Source organism: Chionomys nivalis, chromosome 5 (genome assembly GCF_950005125.1).
Source record: "Chionomys nivalis chromosome 5, mChiNiv1.1, whole genome shotgun sequence".
Classification (NCBI taxonomy): domain Eukaryota; kingdom Metazoa; phylum Chordata; class Mammalia; order Rodentia; family Cricetidae; genus Chionomys; species Chionomys nivalis.
Genome location: NC_080090.1, coordinates 97,820,930 through 97,843,344, shown reverse-complemented (window position 1 = coordinate 97,843,344; position 22,415 = coordinate 97,820,930). Strand labels below are relative to the sequence as shown.

Genomic DNA, 22,415 nt, shown 5'->3' with positions numbered 1-22,415 from the left:
GGGAGCTGCCCGTTCTCTTTGCTCTTGCCAGCCATCTGGGGCCCTCAGATGCTCTCCTGTGTAACTGAGTCAGGCTTCATTGCTTTGTCAACCTCTCTCTTCTGATCCAGGCCTCAGCCCCACAAGCCATTCTTGTCACCCACGCTGGTTAGTTCTCCATAGCTGTCTTCTGTCTGTTCCCATCTGCCAACCCTCTGTCTTGTCCCATGAGTTAGCCTACTTCCGTGTTGCGGCATCATAGCCTGGATTGTTTCGAGACTTGAGGTGAGAAGGGTTTGATCTGACACTGCCATTTTCAGCTAGGAAACTTTGAAACTTGTTTTGTTTTGTTTTGAATACATCACATGCTCACATGGTTCAGAAATTTGCAAAACACAAAATGTGAACTCCTGTAACGCGCCATCTCTCCACCCACTCCAGGGTGGTGATTACAGCCAGGATCTTCTGAGTGTAAAGGACTCTTTTATGGTTACATAGCAATTATATTCTGCATGCTTGTGCACATTTCCTCTGAAAAATGTCTATGTATGGGGTGGAGGGGGGCTGGTCTGGTAAGCGTGCCACAGCGCATGTGTGGAGGTCAGAGGATAACTTGTGGAAGTTGGTTCTCTTCAACCATGCAGAGTCCAGGAACTGAACTCAGATTTCGAGGAGTGGCAGCAAGTGCCGCTCGTGAGCCATGTCATCAGCCCATGTGTAAATATTTCTTCAGGTGCTTGGGAGTTCACTGTGTTCATGACGTTAGACCTCATTTTCTAGATCATTGTAAAAGATATAGTAAAAACAATAACAGTAGATGGGTTGGGGAGATGGCTCAGTGGGTAAAGTGCTCGCTGTGTGAGCATAAGGACCTCTGTTCAGGACCTGATTATCCTCATAGCAGCCTGGCATAGTGGTGGCACTTGTAAGCCCAGCCCTGAAACACGAAGCTGATGGATCCCAGTGGCTCACCGGCCGAGTAGGCTAGCAGTTCCTTGACTTTTTCTTTCAGTGACAGATCAGGTCTTAAAAGATAAGGATGAAGAAGCAAAAATTGAAGAACTTCGGGACCTGAGCCTCTACCTCCACATACACGTCTTGCACTAGCAAGTGCTCGCTCACATGACACACACAAAAGTATATTTCTGTGCATTAAAATCTGTGTTTTCTTAAAGACTTTTCCATTTGCTAAATCAAAAGAAGGTAAAATATTGGTTTTAGAGTTTCTATTGCTGCAGCAAAACACCATGACCAAAAAGCAAGTCAGGGAGGAAAGGGTTTGTTGAGCTCAAGTTTCCACCTCACAGCTCATCATCACAGGAAGTCAGGACAGGAACACAAGCCAGGCAGGAACCTGGAGGCGGGAGCTGATGCAGGGACCATAGGGTCAATAGGATGATGCTTACTGGCTCACTTCCCATGACTTGCTCAGCCTGCTTTCTTATAGAACCCAGGGCCAGCAGCCCAGGGATGGCCCTACCCACAATGGGCTGGGTCCTCCCCCATTAATCACTAATTAAGAACATGCCTTACAGTTGGGTCTTATGGAGGCATTTTCTAAACTGAGGCCTTTCAGATGACTCTAGTTTGTGTCAAGTTGACATAAACCAGGAATATAGCATTCAAGAGGCTGGGAAGCTTTAACCCTACCATGACAGTGCTGATCTGATAGTTTCTCTCGCTTTCTTTCCCTCCCTCTCTCCCCTCCCCTCCTCCTCCTCTGTACCACCTTGGGCTTTCCCACCTCTCCTGCTGTACTGTGAAGTCTTCCTCAGTGTTTCCATAGCCAGTGCAACATTTAGCAAATTATGGTTCTGACCTCGCTCCTGCTTCTCCCCCTCCATCCCATCTGTCTGACCCATCTGTTTTTCTCAGTGCACAACCAAAACCAGTGGTTCAGTCGTCTATCCCAAGTGACCAAGTGAGCCAGGGATGGGGCTGGGTCATGGAGCATACCTTTTTTTTTTCTTTTAAGTCTCTGTAGCCAATGATGCCTCTGTTCTTTCTTGCAGCTGAAGAATCATGGTGAGAAGCTAGACAAAGAACAGGCAGCCCTGGAGAAATTAGAAGCCAAAGCCGACCCAAGGTAAGGGGTTTCGCAGGTGCTATTAGCCCTTTGACGAAATTGACTGCAGGGTCTGAGGCTTGATTTATCTGATTAAGGGACAGAATAGCCAGAGGTCATGGGCTGGGGCTCCACTTCTGTTCAGATAATGTCACATGACCATCCAGAAGGGACCAGCAGTCACCCTGATGCTCGCTGAAATTCTTGGACCACACTGAGTCACCCACCTTCCCTTAGCTCTCCTTCTGATCTAAGCAGTGGTGTTCTGGTTTTAAAAACAGTGAAACAGAACTGGGGGCTTAGTGGCTAAAGTTCTTGCTTTTTAAGCATGAGAACCTAAGTTTGATGTCTCTCATCCAATCTGAAAAGGCTGGGTATGGTGGTACATGCTTGTTATCCTAGAGCCAGGGAGGTAGAAACAAGGTCCCTGGCACTTGCTGGGTCAGCCAGTCTAAACTACCTGGCCAGTCTCAGGCCAGTGAGAGACCCTGTCTCAAAACACAAGGAGGAAAAGGTGCTGAGATACCTCTGTGGGGCAAAGTGCTTACTGTGCAGCCTGACGACCTGAGTTCAGTTCCTGGAGCCACGTGGTAGAAGGAGACTCCCACACCTGCTGCACAAGCATGCTCCTCACACATACTAAATAAATATAATACAATAGGTTTTAGTTTAAAAAAACAAAACAAAACGGGCTAGCACCTGAAGAAGAACATTTGCGACTGTCCCTGGCCTCCACATGAATGTACACATGTATGCACGCACACACACACAGAGTGTTTACCCTGAGCACAACTGAATAAATGTGTACCACTGAAGCTCATTGACATCTCCAGAATTGACCTTCACATTCCAGAGTCCTGTCCTAGGTGTTTTGTCTCCTCCTAGGCTTGAGGGTCCAAATGCATAGTCAGAAATCACGACCGCTTGTGGCTCTCCAGTCACACCCTTGGGGAAAACAGAGGAACGTAAGAAGGAGCGCCTTGTAGTCTTGATGTGGCTTTATCCTCAGTTTGTAAAAGCAGATGGTAATGGCCTGCCCTGTGCCCTTGGCCTTTCCTCCTCAGCATTCTCCAGAGCCTGAGAGCCCTCGTAGCCATGAATGAGAATCTGAAAAGCCAGGAGCAGGAGTTTAAGGCACACTGCCGGGTAAGTGCTGTGTGGCATGGGTGGACAGGCAGAGCTCTGCCCAGGCGCTTGGCTTCCCTCCCCTGTGCTCTGGGGCCTGCTAGCCAGGGCAGTGCAGTGTAAGCTGCCTCAGGCTGAGGAGGTGACTCTATGGGGAAGGTGCTTTCTGCTCTTGCAAGCCCAGGAGAAAGAGCTCTTTCCCAGGAAGGGACGAGCTTGCCAGTGAGAGCAGAGCGCCTGGTTCCCTGTTGGCTTTTGTCCTGGTGCACACTAGTGAAAGTGAAGATGAAACATCGCCATTGAATACTTAAACTGGGCAGGGAAGATGGCTCAGCAGATAATGGTGCTTGCCACCAAGCCTGACAACCTGAGCTCAGTCCCTGGGATGCTCACTGTGGAAGAAAAAAAAAGTTATCCTGTAGGTCTGACCTCTACACATTTGCTGTGGTGCACATATGAGCATGAGTGCACACATGCAAATACACACCAGTTGCATGCATGTGTCCACACACGTGCACACAAACACAAACGTAAAAACAAACCACATATGATGAAGTTAACGGTTACCTTCAGTCATTAGCTTATCTGAGCTTTGTAAAGGTTCACCTTGCTTTTCCAGGAGGAGATGGCTCGTCTGCAGCAGGAAATTGAGACCCTGAAAGCTGAGAGAACACCAGGCGACAAGGTAAAGGCTTCAGTTAACCCTCGGTACCATCAGCTGCTTTCTGGCTGGGAAGATTGTAGCAATTTGGTGCCGTGACTCTTCCTGGGGAGACATGAAGACAGTCATTCACTCCAGCCAGAAAGGGCACTGCCAGGCCCTCCTTCTGTCTAAATCCAGTTTGGTGAACCAAAAGTATGTTTATTGGGGTTAGTTAGAGGGGGTTGGGTGTCACAGTCAGCTGCACAAAGACCTGCAGCGGTGCCGAGAGACCCACTTCAGTCAGTAGCTCACCTCTCACACGGCTTGAGGAGGGGAGGCTCTCATGAGCCTCTCTCTTCCTGCATGATGGGCTGTTAAAAGGTCTGATCATGTGAGGGTCTTATGCTGCCCAGCCCTGCTACTCTGTTTAAAGATGGCAACAGCTATATCAAGGCCGGAGTAGATGGCCATGCCCCTAGCACCAACCATTAATCATATTCCCAAAGGACTGCCAACTTCCTGAGCTGGGTCTCTGAATGTACAGTCCCCAGGGTTGGTGAGAGCACCTGCTGCTCTTGCAGGGCACGCATTCACTTCCTAGTATGCACACAGCGACTCAGCCTTCTCTAACTCCAGTTCTGGTGTCTGATGATCTAGGTGGTGCACAGCATACGATGTGGGTGAAACCACTCATACACATAAAATATAAATATTTCCTGTTTTAAGAAAAGGCCACACATGGCTGAAAGAGCGGATAGCCCTATCATTGTAGTGGATGGTGTTAGGAAAAAAATCCTAACACGGCCAGCGCAAAGAAATCCAATTAGGTCAAATTAAATCAAATTAAATGCCCATGTTTTATTAAGTAGCAGTGCTCTCGGCTGGCCGAGAACATGGCAGGGGAGACAGAAAAGGGGTGAACACATGCAAACCTGGAACCACATGTTCCTTCTCTGTGAGCCCGCTTAAATACCCTGTGGAGTGGTCCTGACCCTCCCTCACGGAGGGGTCAAGACCTGGCATGTTGGGATTTAGAGTCCAGAGCAAGGCAACTCCCAGGCCAGGGGGCTGGGATGGATGCCAGGGACTGGGGTTATGCTCCCAATTTAACAGATGGAGATGGGGATTTGTGGTGCTTTCTAACTGTCGGCCTACTTCCAGGTCCAGTGTACAACTCTGTCTCAAGAGAATAAGGCAGAGAAATAGAGCAGAACACTGGACGCCTTCCTCCAGCCTCTACACACGAGTATACCTTAACACATATCACACTCAACACACGAGTATACCTTAACACACACCGCACTATTCACACGAGTATACTTTAACACACACCGCACTAGTCACATGAGTATACCTTAACACACACCACACTCAATACAAATTGTATTTCTCAACTTCTCCTGTAATTTTCTTGGATTTTTTTGATTTGGTTTGGTTTTTCTCAAGACAGAATTTTCTCTGTGTAACAGTCCTGGGACTTGCTCTGTAGAACAGGCTGGCCTTGAACTCAGAGATCTGCCTTTCTTTGCCTCCTGAGTGCTGCGATTACTCCCACCAATTTCCTTAGGTCTTATTCAAGTGATTCCTTCAGCCAAAGGTCCGAAAACTCTGATCCCTCCCTTCATAACAAATGTCTGAGCTCCATTTCCCACTTAGCCTGTCTCTTTAAATTTTCTCCACTTTGCCTTGAGTAGCTGGGGTTACGGCCTGGGCCATCAGACCCTGTGGATCTCTTGGATTTTGATTTTTCTGACCACACTTCATTCAAAGCCTGCCTTCTCCCCAGATGTGGGCTGGTCATGGCCCTGGAGCCCACTCACTGAACCTGCCCTGCCCTTGTAGCAGGGGGAATGGGAAGGTCAGGGAAGGAAACATCCTGCCCAAGCCCCCAGCACTGATGTTGCTGATGCTCTTCCAGCTGCCCCACCACCATGCCCAGCACTCTCCAGTGGACACTAGACCATGGAGAAGTGCTGCCCCTAGCCAGAGAGACCCTGGCCTTAGAGCGGTGGTGTCATTTCCGCCAGAGGTGCCCACCTCTGTGAGGGAGAGGAGGAGTGAACAGCAGCGGTAGGCATGCAGCCCAGGCTGGCCTCCGGTACTTCCCCAGCGCTGAGCCTCCGGCATTGTCAGTTCCTCTGGCCCCTGAATTGGCAGAGATCACATTTTTATCTCATTACCTCCTATCAGAGGGATTCTTCTATGGAAAGTGAACCACAGGAGACTGGGGAGCTGGCTCAGAGGATAAGCTGTTTGCTGTGCAAGCACAAAGACTCCAGTTTGGATTCCATCACCCTTGTAGGAGCCAGGCAGTAAGGCGGTGGATACTGAAGGACCCCTGAAGCTCGCTGGCCAGCTGGTTAGCCAAACTGTTTAAGTTCCAGGTTCAGTGAAGAGACTGAGGCTCAAGAAAATAAGGCGAGGTGGTTCATCAGGTGAGAGTGCTTACCAACAAGCCTGATGACCACAGTAGAGAGGAAGAACAGCAAGCTGTCCTCTGACGTAAACACACACAAACGAGAATATACGTACATTTGATACATAAATAAATATAATGGTTTTTCTTTAAGTAAATAAGGTAGAGAGTGATCGAGGAAGGCACCAACATCCAGCCCACACTACAGTGGAGCTTGTTGGAGTGTACCTGACAAACGTCAGAGAACAGTCTAAAATCTGGGTTTCTCAGACAGTCTGACTACTCTTCAGAAAAACGAGGTCATTTCAGCTCCATGGTCGCCCCTCCCGGCTCCTGTCTGAAGCCTAGACACTCAGCATCTCTCTGCTGCTCACTGAGCAGAGGTGATGACCCTGTTTTCATCCTTTCAGACTTCCTCCAGTGGAGAGCCACAGAGTGCCACGACCTCCACCATGATTCACAATGTAAGTATCTCCTCCTCCGTGGCCCACCATTGTCCTGAGAGATGGGTCAGCCTCCTTCCTGCTCTTGTCCTGACAGCTTTCCCGGCCTCCTGTCTAGTCTGTACAGCCACCTTCTCCGCTGCTGCCCTCCGGGGGCATGGTACCATATGAGACCTTTCATTCCTGAGGTGAAAGAGGCTTGCATCAGCCACATAAGCACTGAGGGGCGAGAGAGTGGGGCTGAGGGGAAAGTGCCTTCTGTGCTGCTGTATTGTAGCAGACCACCGCTCCAGCTGCCGAACTGGCTGTGCGTCAGGGGATCCGACGTGCAGCTCAACACAGTTAATCTTACTTACAATATTATCAGGGGATTTTTTTGGTAACTTGATTGCACATTTTCCAAGCATGAATGTTGTAAGTGATGACATTGTGTCGCATGTATTATAAATGAATATCCATGACTGTATTCCAGTACAACTCTAGTCAGGCATGGTTCAAAGGTATAGGCTTTCCGTAGCCTGTTCTAGTCTACTGAACCTTGTTATGAGTTAAAACAATACTTGTCACATGTAAGGAGAAAGAAAGAGGACCAGGTCAGAAGCAGGGCCCTCCTCCAAGCAGGACTGTTAGGGTGTTTCTTCATAACCTGTTAGGACATGGGACTCCTACAGCTATATGTTAGATGTCACCTTTAGCTGAGCCCTGTCCAAGAAACTGCTTGTGCTGTGAGTGTTCATGTGTGCATGCGTGCCCCTTCTGTAGTTTTCTCTGGGACAACAGACTGTGCAGCTGCTTTTCCCTGTCTAGGTTCAATGTGGAGCCACACCTGTGCATTAACTCTGTCCCAGAGAACTCTGTGTAATGTTGAAAATGTTCGCATCAGCGTCTTCCCACACACAGTGCATGCCTATGGAAACTGGGGGACTGAGGTTTTCCTTATTTTAATTGACACAAGTTTAAACAGACATGTAGGGTTAGTGGTTCTACCATTTTGGATGCCTCAGGTCCAGGCAGAAACATAATCAGAAAACCATTGTTAGCTGAAAACCCAGAGGCGTAGGACAAAGACTCTTTTTTTTTTTTTGGTTTTTTGAGACAGGGTTTCTCTGTGGTTTTGGAGCCTATCCTGGAACTAGCTCTTGTAGACCAGGCTGGTCTCGAACTCACAGAGATCCGCCTGCCTCTGCCTCCCAAGTGCTGGGATTAAAGGCGTGCGCCACCACCGCCCGGCAGGACAAAGACTCTTAAGGTAGTGTGTGGTCTTTCTTTTGTTGACGATGTTCCTGGTTATGGGGCGGGGGCTGCAGGAGTCGTTAGGAGGTACTCAGTTAAGAGCATTGGATTTAGGGCTGCTGAGTACAGTACTTGCCTTGCAAGCCTGATGCCATGAGTTCAATCCCCAGAACCCACAGAAGGTGGAAGGGGAGAACCAACTCCACTGAGTTGCCTTCTGACCTCCACATTTATGCTCCCCTCCCCTCCCCCCCCCCCCGGTAATAATAAATACTTTTTTCCTTCTGAAAAGAACATTGAATTCATCCGGGATGCTGACAGAAGAAAAGGTGTTAGGAGACAGTGTGAAAGTGTCTCATGGGTGGCCATTAAACTTGGCCATCTGAGAGAAGGAACTTGAGGCTCCGTCAGGGAATGGAAGCTCCAATCTAGATAACTTGCCTGTTATCACTCTTAGGAGGACCTGGACAGACGGTACAACATGGAGAAAGAGAAGCTGTACAAGATCCGCTTGTTGCAGGTGGGTGTCCAAGACCAGCATGCACAGATATGCCTGGCTGACAGGGGTGTCCTGTGGCTGAGTGGGAGGCAAAGGTGTGTGAGAGCTCGAGAGGCCAGGCTCTGGTCTGAGCTGTTGCCAACAGTGTCACGGGCGACTTCACAGGGCTGTCGCTTTCAGCATTGCTCTCTGGAGTTGAACTTCACCTTACAGAGCAGACATGGTTAGCCTCATACACTGTATGGAGAAAATGAGTTCAGGGGGGCGGAGAGATGGTTAAGAAGTTAAGAACACTGCTCTTGTGGAGGACCCCATATCAGTTGCCTCATAACCACCTGAAGCTCCAACTCCAGGGGATCTGGCGCGCACACTCACGTGCACACACACCATACAAACACACACAACTGCATATCAGTAAAAAGGAAAATAAGGAGGGGGCGCTGAAGAGATGGCCCAGCAGTTAAGAGTACTGGCTGCTCTTTCAGATGACTCTGGTTCAATTCCCAGCACCCACGTGGCTGCTCACATCTTCTGCTCCAGTTCTGAGGACCCACATGGCACATAGGCATACACACACATATAGGCAAAACACCCATACACATAAAATGATAAAAAAAAATTAAATCGGTTTTTTAAAATGCTTCAAGTATGCTATTTTTCCAAAGGCAAGCCTTGCATAGGTCCCCAAGGCAGGATTCAAGTTCAGGTCTACTTAATAACTGGGAATCTGAGAGAGTAGTGTAACATATGGGGTGGGGAGGTTGGAGAGCCAGCTCCAAACCTAGCCACAGCTGACACTGTATTTCTAAGCCCTTTATATTGCCAGTGCCTGGCTCACGGGGATTCAAACCCACAGACGACCCTTGGCCTTGTGTCCCTGTTGGTTTGGACACTTTTCTTTCCTTTGGGAGGAGAAAGCCAAGCTTTGGGAGGAATGGCCAGGGAGCTTCAAGGGCCTGTGTGGGGTTATTCCCATCCTGTTCTGTGAGATGTTTGGTTAACTTCAGAGTGGTTGAATATGTCCTTGATACAAGAGTACTATTCTCTTTTTTAGTTTTTGAGAGAGAATCTTCTAGCTCAGACTGCCTTAAACTCTGTGTCTCGTCACAGCTGGCCTTAAACTTCTGATAATCCTGCCTCCATCTCCCAAGTGCTGGGGTTATAGATATGCACCGCCATGCATGACTACCTTTCAAATATTTAATAATGGCTTCTCAGCCTTCAGCAAGACCAAGTGCAAATATTTAAAGATACATAGAATTAATACAATATGTGCCCTGATGCTGTTTGGAGACCCTGAGTGGCTACTTCGTACTTTTTCAGCCTTGCATTGGGTCCTAATAACAAGAGCTGAGATGACCTGCCCTCTGGGAACTGGTTATTTGAAGACCAAGATCTACTCATATGTGCCAAAGTACAGGCTGTTTATGTGGGCAGTGCCACCTAAACTACTAAGACAAGGCTGGGGCCAAACTTGAAGAGAACTTAAGGAAGCCAGTAGCTTGCTGAGGGCTTGTCTGGGTAGAGGCAGCAAGATCTGTGAATGGAGATGCCAGGGGAAGGTGAGGTGCTCTATCTGATGGAATCTAGTGATGCCTGGATGCAAGGGGGTCAAGGCTGATGCTCAGGTGTCTGACCCAAAGGTATAGACACACGAAACTCATTGAGAATGGGCATAAAGGGAAGGGATTCAGGCGGCAGTCTGAAGACAAGTGTCAGTAAAGTCCCTGCTGGGTGGGGAGTGGGGTTCGCTGGAAGTCAGCTCCTTGGTTTAAAAAGTACTTGCCTTACAAGTGTGTAGACCAGAGATCAAATTCCTGGAAGCCACATAAATCCCATTTGAACATAGTGGCCCACCTGTAATAACACTTCAGAGGGAGACAGAAGATCCCCAGAGCAAGCTGGTTAGCAAAACTCGTCCTGTCTGAGCTCTGGGTGTGATCGAGACACCCTGCCTCAATGGATAGAGTGGAAGAATGACAGGATGATCCCTGCCATTGACTTTAGGTCTTTATGTGCGTGTGCATATATGTGCACAAGCACAAACACCACATGTATACACCATGCACACACGAAAAAGTGAAGGGGCCAGTAATCCACCAGGTAGCATTGTGGGAAGCATGGTCTGCATCAGCTCCAACTCCGAAGCGTTTGGGCTGGAGAACTCGTTCCTCAGTGTGCGGTTGCTAACTAAGGCTGTGGAAGTGTGGGCAAGACTCAAGACCAAACCCTCGTGAGCAAGTAGAGCAAGAACAAGAGAGAGGGGTGCGAGAGGAACCACGGGCAGCTCACAAAGGCTGGGCATTGGGTTGCCATGTCCATCTTCGGTATGATAGCTTTTGCTTCATCTTATTATATTTTATTTTATCGTGTTTGGTTGTTATTCTGTTCTTTTCTAATGAGAGAAAGGAAGTAGATCCATAGGGCAGAAAGGTGGGGAGGAACAGGGAGGAGTAGAGGGAGACGAAACTATAATCAGGGTATATTGTATGAGAAAAGAATATATTTTCAATAAAAGGAAAAAAGAGAAAAAGAAAACATATATATGGGAAACAGTTCAGGACTGGAGGCGCTAGCAGCTCAGACTCCTCCATTCATTGTGCCCCAGAACTCTGAAGTGGCACTAAAGTCGGGCGAGACCTCCCCTAGCTAGACACAAGACACACGCTGCTACAGGTCAAAGTAATGATCCCGCCAAAGTCCCCTTGGTGAAGCCGTGAGTTTTTATTGGGGTTACTTACAGAAGTGATGGCGAGGGGTATCTTATAAGGAGCAGGGATGACTACTCAAAAAGCCCTGCCTAACACAAGCGACAACTCACGAAAGCTGCAGCCCTGGAGCCTGCCCCATTTGCAGACAGCTGGACAGCGGGCATCTCCTTTACGTCTTTCCTAGGCGTCATGGCTAGTCAGGCATGCCTGGCTGTCAGAGTGATACAAAGAGAAGAAGGCAAGAGGCTGGTGTGGCTCAGGAAAAGAGTTTTTTAAAGTGAAGGGCTTGAGCAGATTTGACTGTTGAACAGCCAGTGTATCCATAGGCACCCACATACACGCAGAACATTCTAGAAGTAAAGGCACAATGAAAAGGTGCCATGCGTGCATGTGTGAGATGGCTCCTACAGTAAAGACGCTTGCCACCAAACTTGGTGACGTGTATGCTGTGTCGGGGTCTGGGGGTGGCTTCATTTCTTCTGCCTTTTAACAAGTTAGCAGTAGAGACGTGTTGCTGGAAATCCTGGGGAGTCCAATAGAGACATCATACAATGCTCGGGACATCGGGGGTTTCCTCCTGGAGTTCTTGGTTTCATTAATAAAAGAATTAAGAACAAACTCAAACAGAAGCTCAAGAGCAACTTGTTAAATAGAGTTTAGAAGGAAAACCCCAAGGCAGGCAGGCTGTGGATCTTAGGGGGAAGGAGAATGAAGGTAACCCTGGAAGTCAGTCACCCAGAAGGTACAGGAGCTTTAGAAAGACAAAACCCAGTCTCATTAGTTAGTCATTTTAAAAATATGGTTAGACTCTTGCAAGCATTTGAAAGAAAAGGACAGAGGAAAGATAAAGGAATAGTTACGCCCTTCTGAATCTGGACTCAGGAAGACAGGCAGGCAGGCCCAGCCAGGCTTGGTGGTGGTTCATAGGGACCGCATTAGGAAGCAGGAATTCTGGGAAGGAAAGTTACTTTGACATAGGGATAGTCTTTTGGCCTGGTCCCTGCCCTGCCCTACTGGACTAACCAACCCTTCAGGGAGGAGACAAGGGCATGTCTCCACCTAGGGGTATGTTCCATCCTTTACAACCTAAATTCTATCACCAGGACTCATGGTGGAAGGACAGGACTTCCACAAATTGTCCTCTGAATTCCACCCCTACCATGGCACGTGTATAATAGATAGATAGATAGATAGATAGATAGATAGATAGATAGATAGATAGATAGATAGATGATAGATAGATGATAGATAGATAGATAGATAGATAGATAGATAGATAGATAGATAGAAACAAATGTAATTTTTAAAAATTTTGAAGATTGATTTGTTGTACCCTAATATTCCTGGGGAGATGAACAGAGGAACCTACCCTTGGCCTGCATCCTTCTGTCCGGAGATGCATAGACTGGACTTAAGTTTCAAGAGTGGGTTTCCTGCTTAGACACTGTGTTTCCTTGGAAATTAGAAGTCTGTCCCTGCTGCTGAGATAATAGGCCAGAGGACTGGTGGGGCCATGGCAAGGAGGGACGAAGGCTGAGGAGAACAGCAGTGCTCAGCCCAGGTCCTGAGAGTCAGACATAACTAAGTGACTTGGTTCTGTGACACAGTCCCCACACAACAGCCTGCTGTCTCCTGTACAGCTGATAGGACAGTCTGTCTGTGACAGGGTTTGAGAAGTCAATTACGGGCCTCCAAGTAGGCTGAGGGATTCAGAGTGCAGCTTAGAGGGGCAACAGGTAGCACCTGTCATCTGGGGCTCTCCTGTCGCTACCTGTACTCAGGTCAGTTGCCCTGTGGTTCTGTGGTTCTGGTCAGCAGCCTCTGCACAGGTCAGAAAATGGGAAAGTCAGTTACAATCCCACGTGAGGACCCCAAGCCACTAGCCAAATGTGTATCTTTGTGGCTAGCTCAGCATGTGGGGGCACAAGCAAATCCAGGAATCCTTTCACCAAGTCTTCTCTCCCTGTCTTTACATTTAGGCCAGAAGAAATCGAGAAATAGCGATTTTGCATCGCAAGATTGACGAAGTGCCCAGTCGAGCTGAGCTAATACAGTATCAGAAGCGATTTATTGAACTCTACCGCCAGAGTAGGTGCATTGATCAAACAGACAGTTGGGCCCCATTAGGGATGCGAGGCAGGGGTTCTGTCAAGTTTAGTGTGGTGCAGCATTGGAGAGCACAGTCCACAAGTTCCACCTTGAGAGGGACCTTGCCTCATCATCGGGCCTGTTGGACAGCCCAGGGAGCTATCCTGATGTCCGACTGTCCACTCTGTAGAGGGGTTCATGATCTTCCGCATGCACGTGTACCTGCATCCAAACTGACTTTGGCCAGCTGTGTTGGTGGTTAGCTGTGTGCAGTCCCCTGAGCCCCTTCCTCTTCCCAGTTTCTTATGAAGCATCCCCACCCCAGCATCTCCAGGTGGTCTTCAGTGGTACTCCACAGAGTCTCACTGGAGTTGCTTTAGACCATCATAGTCTCCTCATAATCCAGGACCAGTCTCCCCTCAGCCGACCCAGTGACTACATCATGTCAGGCTCAAAGCCACCCTCAGGATCTTAGGGAGACTGTTCAGTTAATAAAGCGCTTGCCTTATAAGCATAAGCACTTGAGTTTGATCTCCGTCCTGAGAAGTATGTTGTTTTAAAAAAAAAAAAAAGGTCTGGTGAGATGGCTGAGTAGTTCAGTGTCCTTGTTTTTGCAGAGGACCTAGGCTAAATTCCTAGCACCCGCATGACAGGTCACAGATGTCCATAACTCTAGTTTCAGGAGCTCCAACACCCTCCATGAGCACCAGGCACACACATATGTTGTGCACATACATGCATGCAGGCAAAGGACACACACACACACATTCTTCATAAAGTCAAGCATGGCACATACACTGGGGAGGTGGAGACAGGCGGGTTGCTGAAGCTTGCTGGGCAGCCAGCCCAGCTTAGAAAGTGGGCTCCAGGTTCAGTGAAGGAGTTTGCCTCAGAAATAAGGCAAAGAGGGGTTGAGGAAGGTACCCAGTGTTCACCTCAGGCCTCCGCATGCACGTGTACCTGCGTACAAACATGTGCACACAGAGACATAGGCTGCCATGATGGTTAAGTGGGCATGAGGTCCTGGCACACACTGCCAGGGTTGGGATGCTTTGGTTGGCTGATGCTCTTACACTGGAATGCTGATCTCTTTGGCAGTTTCTGCGGTGCACAAGGAAACCAAGCAGTTCTTCACTTTGTATAACACTTTGGATGACAGAAAAGTGTATCTGGAAAAGGAGGTAAGAGCCTTAATTTGATTATTTGTTTTCTTTTTATTACATTTGAAAGTTTATTGCAGGGGGGTGCATTGTGTAGTTCAGAGGACAGCTTGTAGGAGCTAGCTCTCTCCCTACCACATGTGGGCTCCAGACTAGAACTCGGGTCTTCAGGGTTGGCAGCAGGCACCTTTGTTCTAAGCCATTGTGCTGGCCTGAGTGAGAGCCTGTATAGAAAGAAAACAACTCAGATGAGCCACTGACGGCACACAGCTCCGGAAAATGCGGATGAACCTAGAGCCTGTGATGGGGGCATTTAGTGTAAGCAGAGACACTCCCTTCCTGGGCCAGGTGCAGAGGTTTATCACTGCAAAGTAGGATACTGCCTGGGAGTTCCCTGCAGTGAAGTGAAGCTGATGTTCGCCTGTTGTGTATCATGTGTGAAACACCTTGACGAGAGGCTCAGAAGATGGCTTCTTCCATAAAGTGCTTGCCCTCCACACATGAGGTCCTGCGTTCAATCCCCAGAACCCACATTTTTAAAAAAGCAGGCATGGTATATGCTTGTAATCCCAGCACTGGGGAGGCAGAGACAGATAGATCCCTGGGATCACTGCTTCACCCCTGTCCTAACCTCCTTGATAAGCTTCAGGCCAGTGAGAAACCCTGTCTTATAAAGCAGAGCTCTTCCCGGCATGCCTCACAAGGGCAGATGGAGGATCCAGATATGAGGGCAGAGATAGTTTCCATGGGAACAGGACCTTAAAGGAAGCTCTCAGGGCCACCTAGTGTCCGGCCATGTTGGGTGGGAGTGGGACTGTGGGAGACGGTTAGTATCTTCTCTGTGCCGGCCCCACTGGCCCATCCTGGGCCAATAGCCTCAAAATAGAGTGATGTTTGGGAAGACAAAAATGACCTGTGCTGGCAGTTTGTCTGAAGAGCCCTGCCACTAGAGTCCTCCCAGCTGGTGACTGGGCCGTTCAAAGAGCTGTCCTTCCACGTTCTTGCAGTCGTGCACCTAAGGAAAGTTTTAAGTCGATAGAAATGGGTTCCTGGAGGAAAACTATGCAGGCAAGAACATGGTGCTCTTTCTTTTCTCCTCTCGTGTGTTACTTTGACAGCTCTTGGCTCCTTTCAATGGCGTTAGCCCAGTCCTAGGCAAACTTCCCAGCAATGACTGAGGTGCTATGGGAACCCTTCCAGCTCCTACTTATGTGTTTCTTTTTCACTCCCCAGATTAGCCTGCTTAACTCGATTCACGAGAACTTCTCACAGTAAGTACCACACCCCCTGCTCCCTGGCTGCTCTCCTGATCTTGCTGTAGTGTGAGGGAGAGCTGTGTGGTGAATGAACAGCCTGGTGCTGGGGCGTGGACCCCTCACTCTCCCTACTCCACTCAGGGCAGACACCTTCATGGAAGGCTCCGCAAACTGGAATACTGTGGATAACGAGTACCCGAGTTCCATCCCAGAACCCTCAGATGGAAAATCGAGTGTAGTGTTGTGATTGTAACCCCAGAGCTGAGGGGGTGGAGACGGGAGATTCTTGGGGGCCACTGTCCAGCCAGCCTAGCCTATTTGGTGAATTCTAGGCCGTTGAGATAGCCTGCCTCAAAAACCAAGGAGGGCAGACCCTGAAGACAGATGCCTGAAGGTATATTATGTGAGTTAGCATACATCCTCTGAACTGGGGGATTCAGCTCAGCGGAGGAATTCTTACACAGAGCATGAAGCCTGTGCTCAGTTCCCAGTACCGCATAAGCTGGGACTTCTTAGTATACAATATGCCTGTAATCCCAGTGCTTAGGAGAATCAAGAGTTTAAGGTTATTTTTGACTACGAAGTGTGTTCAGGGCCAGCCTAGGCTACATGAGATTCTATCTCAAAAAGTAGAATAATATGTGTAGCAAGGGCATCTCTGTAAATCATATAGCAAGGCTACCAGGTAACACCAGCTCTGGAGTGTACCCAGGGTGAGCTAGCTGCCCACCTTCCTGGTAGCCTAAGACTTGCTTCCAGAATAGCATGCTTCCTTTTCCTAGTCCAAGCCTCTGTGGGTCCCTGGCAGGACACCACAAACATTCTAAGACCAAGTTCTCTCAGAACCAGGGGTTTCTACATCTTTTCTGATTCAAACACAGCAGAGCTAAGGCATTCTCCGTGAAACCTGAACCTGAATTGGATCCTTGGGACCACAGCATGCAAGGGAAAGAAGGGGAAAAGTCAGCACCCATAGTCCTGGGAGGTGCAGGTGTGGCACCTGCCTTTGGGTCCTGATGCCCTCCCTTCTCAGACAGTTGTACCGTCTCCCTGATATCCACAACAGTTCTGCTCTACCAGCCACTCTCTGGGAGAATCCCCACTGCTGTGAGCCCCATGCCCTGAGCCTCCTGGTTGCCGTCCCTCAACAGAGCTGGCTGTGGTAGGAAGGTGTAGCGGGCACAGCGGGAACTGCCCCACCTGCTGCCTCCGACATGGCTTAGGCTTCCCAACTCAGATCTAGGAATACTCAGAACATGGCCCCTAGTTCTAGTTAACGTCTCCCTGTCCTCAGATTCTTAAAAACAAGACTGAATTAATTCCTTAATATGTAGTTGTCGTTCATGGCAAATGGCATTTTTATTATTTTTATTTATTTTATGTTGAAAAATACAGATTGGTTAAAAGTTGAAAGGAAGAAGCTGAAAAGTGCATGGAAGGGAAGCCCCCCCCCCCAAAGTTGCCTGTGTGCATTCTGCTGCTGAAGGGGGCACACTGACTGTCTGTGTAGCTAGAGGACAGCATGGTCTCCTCGACTGCATGGTTTTCCTCAGAACCCATCTCCATCTAGTTAGAGAGTTGTTCCTCTGCAGTCCGTCGCCCCAGGAACTTAGGGAGAATGGGAAACAGGATTCACATTCGGTTACCAGGTCAGAGGTTCGGAGTACTGCCTGCCTGCTATTCTTGGTGGCCCTCTGGATCCACTGTGCCCTGCAAAGACCTCCTTGACTGTTGGGGCACAATCCAGATGTCCCCACCCCGTTTCTAACAGTCCCATGGACTGGACCTACCTCTGCTTGATTTCTCTTTCAGAGCCATGGCCTCCCCTGCTTCCCGGGATCAGTTTTTAAGGCAGATGGAACAAATCGTCGAAGGCATTAAACAAAACAGAATGAAGGTCAGCTAGCTTATTCTACAGCCCGCAGCCTCTGTGGTGGTGAGGAGGTCCTAGGTGTAGGCTTTCCTTCCTGACTGCATCCTTCCACATGGCCTGCACCAGACATGAGACTCTGTGGAGGGGCAGGCCTCCACACTGCTGTGAATCACAGCTTCCAGGCAGTAAACATTATGTATGCCAGGGACTGTACTACCCCCCGTAGACTGTGTTAAATGAGCGATCCTACCCCTCCCCTGCTCTACAGATAAGAATTGTCCTCTGCTAGCAGCCTGCCTCTCGCCTCCAGCCCCCTCCTCCCCGCTCACTGATCTCATGACATTTCACTCCTAAACCTAATTCCTTCCGCGTAAAGGAAGTGGACGTGGTGGCATGTGCTTATGATTCTGATGCTGGGGACAGCCATGGGGATCCCTGGGGCTCACTGACCAGCCCTCCTAGCCTACTTAACCAGTCCTAGGCCAGGTAGAAACCTGTCTTAGAAAAAAGGTGAGGGCTGTCAGCCAAGTTTATCCCTTGACCTGTGCACACATAATCATGCACATAACTACATATACATGCGTGCACACACACCATCATGGCTACTTGCAGGCAGCATCTGCTCTGGACACAAAGTCTTCCTGCCTTCACCTCCTGGGTGGCTTCAGGAAACACTGCACACACCACTCCTGGTTCTGCCGAGTTGTCCCTCCTCAGAGCAAATGCCCCCCGCCCCCAATCTTTGTGCATCACAGAGTCCACACCCTCACCATCTCACTCCATTTCGTTTTCCTCAGCACTGCTGCCGCTGAGAACCTGTAGTGTGCGTTTGCTTGGTCGATTGGCTGGTTGGTTGGTTTAGTTTGGCACAGCACCAGTCGCCAGGGTGTGCCTCGTGAGAACAAAGACTTTGTTTGTTCACTGATAATTTTAGGATCTCTGTAGGTGTTCCCTTACTAACAAAGGACCTGAGTTTAGTCCCTAGAACCCTGAGAAAATGTCACATGCAGTGGTGTTAGTGTATTCTTGTATTTGTGGAGCTGGGAACCTGAAGACAGGAGCGTCCCTGGGGCTTGATGGGGTACTTGGCAAGTTTCAAGCCAGTGATAGTCCCTGTCTCTAAAACAAGGTGGGGCCAACTAGGTGGCTCACTGGGTATAGGCACATGATGGAAGGAGAGACAAGCTGTCCTCCAATCTCTACTCATAGCCTCCCTGAGCTTTTGGCTACCTTAGAAAATCCCTTGAAGTCAGCATCTAGTGTCTGTGTATAAGATCAGAGGGAAACAACCTATAACGTAGTCAAAGTAATTGTAAGTAGTTTATCCTATGGTGCAGTTGCAATAAATGAAAGGGTGATGGGCTATTTTATTATAAATACACAACAATATACATCAGGGTTACTCACCTACAACACAGCCGACATTCCGGGCCAGATAATCCTTTTCCTTATCACAGTCGCGGACCTGAAGGGCAGTGAGCAGCTTCTTCTTGCTGGTGGTGCTGACAAGTCCTTCCTTGCAGTCGTGACGCCCAGACGTCTTGCAGACACTCATAAATACCCTCTAAAGACAAAGTCGTGCCCGGCTGAGAATCTCTCCATGCTGTTCCTCTAATGTTCCACGGCAGTTAAGTTGCCGAATAGATTATAGAGCCTGCAGATGGTATCTATCATTCAAGAAAACAGGCCAGCCAGAGAAATTATGTTTAGAAGGGAGGCTTGGAAGAAACAGATGCGAAAGTTAGTCAGATGCCTGTGGTAGTCGCTGTCAGAATGACTATTCATTCATTCTCTGAAATGTTTACAACAGATGGAAAAGAAGAAACAGGAGAACAAAATGAGAAGGGACCAGTTGAATGATCAGTACCTGGAGCTGCTGGAAAAGCAGCGGCTTTACTTCAAGACCGTAAAAGAGTTCAAAGAGGTGAGTGGTGCGGGCCAGACAGGTCATAGCCAAAATCAAGTGCTCATTCACCTCACCTCAAGATACACCCTTAAAATCCAGAGCTGGGGGCTGGCGAGAACTGAGTTCTGTCAGTGAGGCGCTTGCAATGAAAGCAGGAGAACTGGAATTTGGTCCCCAGAACTCACAGGGGAGAAAAAAAAAAAAAAAAAAACAGGTATGGAACCCACTTATAATCTCAGTGCTGGGGAAGAGGAGGCAGGAGAACTCTGGGGCTTGTTGGCCACTCAGCCTAGTCTACCCCATGAGTTTCAGGCCAGGGAGATACCCTGTCTCAGAAAAGTAAGGTAGGGCCAGCAAGATGGCTTTGAAAGTAAAGACGTTTTCTACCAAGCTTGGCGACTTGGCTTCAGTAGGCAGTGCCCACATGGTGGGAGGAGGGAACCAACCTCACAAGTTGCCCTGTGATCTCTGTGGCAGGCACACACGTACACACAAAATAAATAAATAGAAAATATCATTTGAAAAAGAAGGTAGACAATGCCTGAAGAGCAGCAGCTAAGCCTGACCTCTGACCTCCATAAGCAATGCACACACGTGTGCAAGCACACACACACATACACACGAGCAAAATGAAAACATTTTATGTTCATAGTGTTTTTGTTTATTTTTAAAGATTATTCTGCCTCTTCTTCCACCTTATTCTTCTCCACTTTGCCTACCCTCTGTTTTATGAGTATCTTTGGCAACTGTACACCTGTCTAGGGGCATAGCAACAAATCTCATCCTTCCAAATGTTCTCCCAGCTCTGCCTGTGCCTCTGGCATAAGCCAGGTTGTAAAACAGACGTGGTGTCTGTCCCTACGGGGCTGTGCTGTGCTGAAGTAGACAGATGAGAAGCTAAGAAGCAAATGAACAGGAGCCCTAGTGAATAAGACATAATAAAGTAATAGCGTCAGCTTCGCGATAGAGAGTGCAGATTTGCGGCCAGGGCGGACTCTGCAGGCTGAGCAGGGCTCGGCTGTAGGGAAAGCGAGAGCACGTCAGCGAGCAGCCTAGCGTCCTGAGGCGCAGGAAGCTCCTGATGACTGGTGTGGAGCACATATGTGATGCACGTGTGTGTGCAAGTGCATGTCCATGCTCGTCTGTGCAGAGACTAGAGGCTATTAGACATCTGCTCTCTCATCCGTCCACTATATTCCTTTGAGGCAGGATCTCCCACTGGGTCTAGAGCTAGACTGGGAGGCAGAAAGACCCAGCAGTCATCTGTCTGCATGCCCACAGCACCAGGGTTACAGACGTGTGCACGGTCCTGCCCATCTTTCCAGACTCGGGTCTTCCTACTTGCTCATTGGGCACACTTGCCCGCTGAGCCATCTCCCCAGTCTCTCAGCTTCCTTTTGGTTAGAGACATAAGAATGCTTTGGCAAGGACCTGGGGTTGAACTGTCAGGTGGACAACTCTAGAATTTGCCAGAAGAAGGGAATCCAGAAGGGTAACTGGTAACTCAGGACACTGGACACCATTGGCAGGAAGTGGGGCCAGTGACTTCCCTCAGTGATGGCACTCAAAGTGTTTGGTTCCTTTCATAAACGCCTCTCATTGTGTCTTCTGTGCACTTACTTCTTAAGGCAAAGAATACCCGGCATCTTCACTATTAAAACCTCTCTCTTTCACCTGCTGTGTGTACACTAAAGCTACCTTGCTCAGCTTTTAGGGTACAGTCTCCAAGGCCCCTTCTCCCCTCCTTTCCTCTCAAGCAGACTGGCAAATAAGCTTTCTGCTTCTGTCCCCTGGGAGAGTTTAGAAAGTTCTGTCTGTAGGAATGACGGCCTGGTCTCCTGTCTTCAGCCCAGAGGTTTCACCACCCTGTCATGACACAGGTCAGTAGGTCAGCAAGCAGTGTCATGCCGGGAGACAGCATGGTAGAGTGTTTGCCTGGCAGTCCAGAACACCGGCTTAGATCCCGGCGCATCTGTAATTCTAGTACTCGGGAAGTAGAGGCAGGAGGATCAGAGATTCAAGGCCATCTTTGGCTTTGTAGCCAGTTCAAGACCAACTTCGGCAATGTGAGACTGTGTCAAAAAGGGAACGGCAGTTAAGACTGCGTGTAAAGCTGGGGTATCTTTGGAGACCCATGTGAGTGCCGGTGACTAACGCTCATTGCTGTCCTCTTCCTCTGCTTTCCCAGGAGGGCCGAAAAAACGAGCTGCTGCTGTCCAAGATCAAAGCCAAGGCCTCCTGAGCGTCCAGCTCCACCTCTGTATGTTGTTGGTACTTTTCTAATGGCGTGTACAGACTACAGGATCCCGAAATGGTTCTGAAAGTGGCCGTGGAGAGATGCAGGAAGATTCATTTCAGCTCTCTGGATGGGTGTTTTCTTTCTACTGTTTCATTTCATCTCTCTTGGCTGCAGCTGGTGGCCTCAGACAGAGTGACACCGTGGCTTGAGTGGCATCCTAGGACCCTGTGAAGAATCATGGGCAGTGCTCATTCACTCTGTCCACTCAACTTTTTTCTCCAGTAACACTGCATTTATGAAGGTACCCGGACTTGTACGGGCCCTGAGAATAAAGAGCATTATGTTCAGCAAGTATTAATTGAGCAACTGCTGAAAAATGAGCCCTGGGTTAAATGTAGCAGAATACAGAGCATTGTCCCTTTCTTTTCTGGCATCTAGCAGGGGACAGAGAGCAGATACAACCCTCTTCACCCCTAAAGCTTGTCCCTTGTAATGCTTCCGCAGGCTGCTGAGTGAGCAGCCAGCCCATTCATGTTGCTGGCTTTGGCTATGCCCCAACCGTTGTGCCTTTTGTTCTGGCCTCTCACAGTGCATATGGACTATAGGCTGGGCTGGCATGCTGAGCAATTTGCCCATGGGTGTAGGAGAGGTTCAGGTTGACTGGCGTTCACTTGTCTAGGTGGGAAGACTGATATAATATAAAGTGACCGTGATGGGTTTTAGAGATGGGAACCCTTCATGTGGAGCCATGCTTCTCTAGTGTTTCCTTTGGCATGGCT

At 48.9% G+C, this 22,415-nt stretch overlaps 1 protein-coding gene across 1 annotated transcript in view; it reads left to right on the top strand.

Moving 5' to 3' along the window:
• Positions 1-21,987, top strand: part of Ccdc93 (coiled-coil domain containing 93) — a 68,839-nt gene extending 46,852 nt beyond the window's left edge. The window contains exons 14-24 of the mRNA XM_057769461.1: positions 1,992-2,065; positions 3,109-3,190; positions 3,789-3,854; positions 6,639-6,692; positions 8,362-8,424; positions 13,094-13,202; positions 14,301-14,383; positions 15,596-15,633; positions 17,431-17,515; positions 19,302-19,415; positions 21,586-21,987. Coding sequence (XP_057625444.1) covers positions 1,992-2,065; positions 3,109-3,190; positions 3,789-3,854; positions 6,639-6,692; positions 8,362-8,424; positions 13,094-13,202; positions 14,301-14,383; positions 15,596-15,633; positions 17,431-17,515; positions 19,302-19,415; positions 21,586-21,639 — 822 coding nt within the window. The 3' untranslated portion in view covers positions 21,640-21,987. The remainder of the gene's footprint in view (positions 1-1,991; positions 2,066-3,108; positions 3,191-3,788; positions 3,855-6,638; positions 6,693-8,361; positions 8,425-13,093; positions 13,203-14,300; positions 14,384-15,595; positions 15,634-17,430; positions 17,516-19,301; positions 19,416-21,585) is intronic.
• Positions 21,988-22,415: the final 428 nt, after the last annotated feature.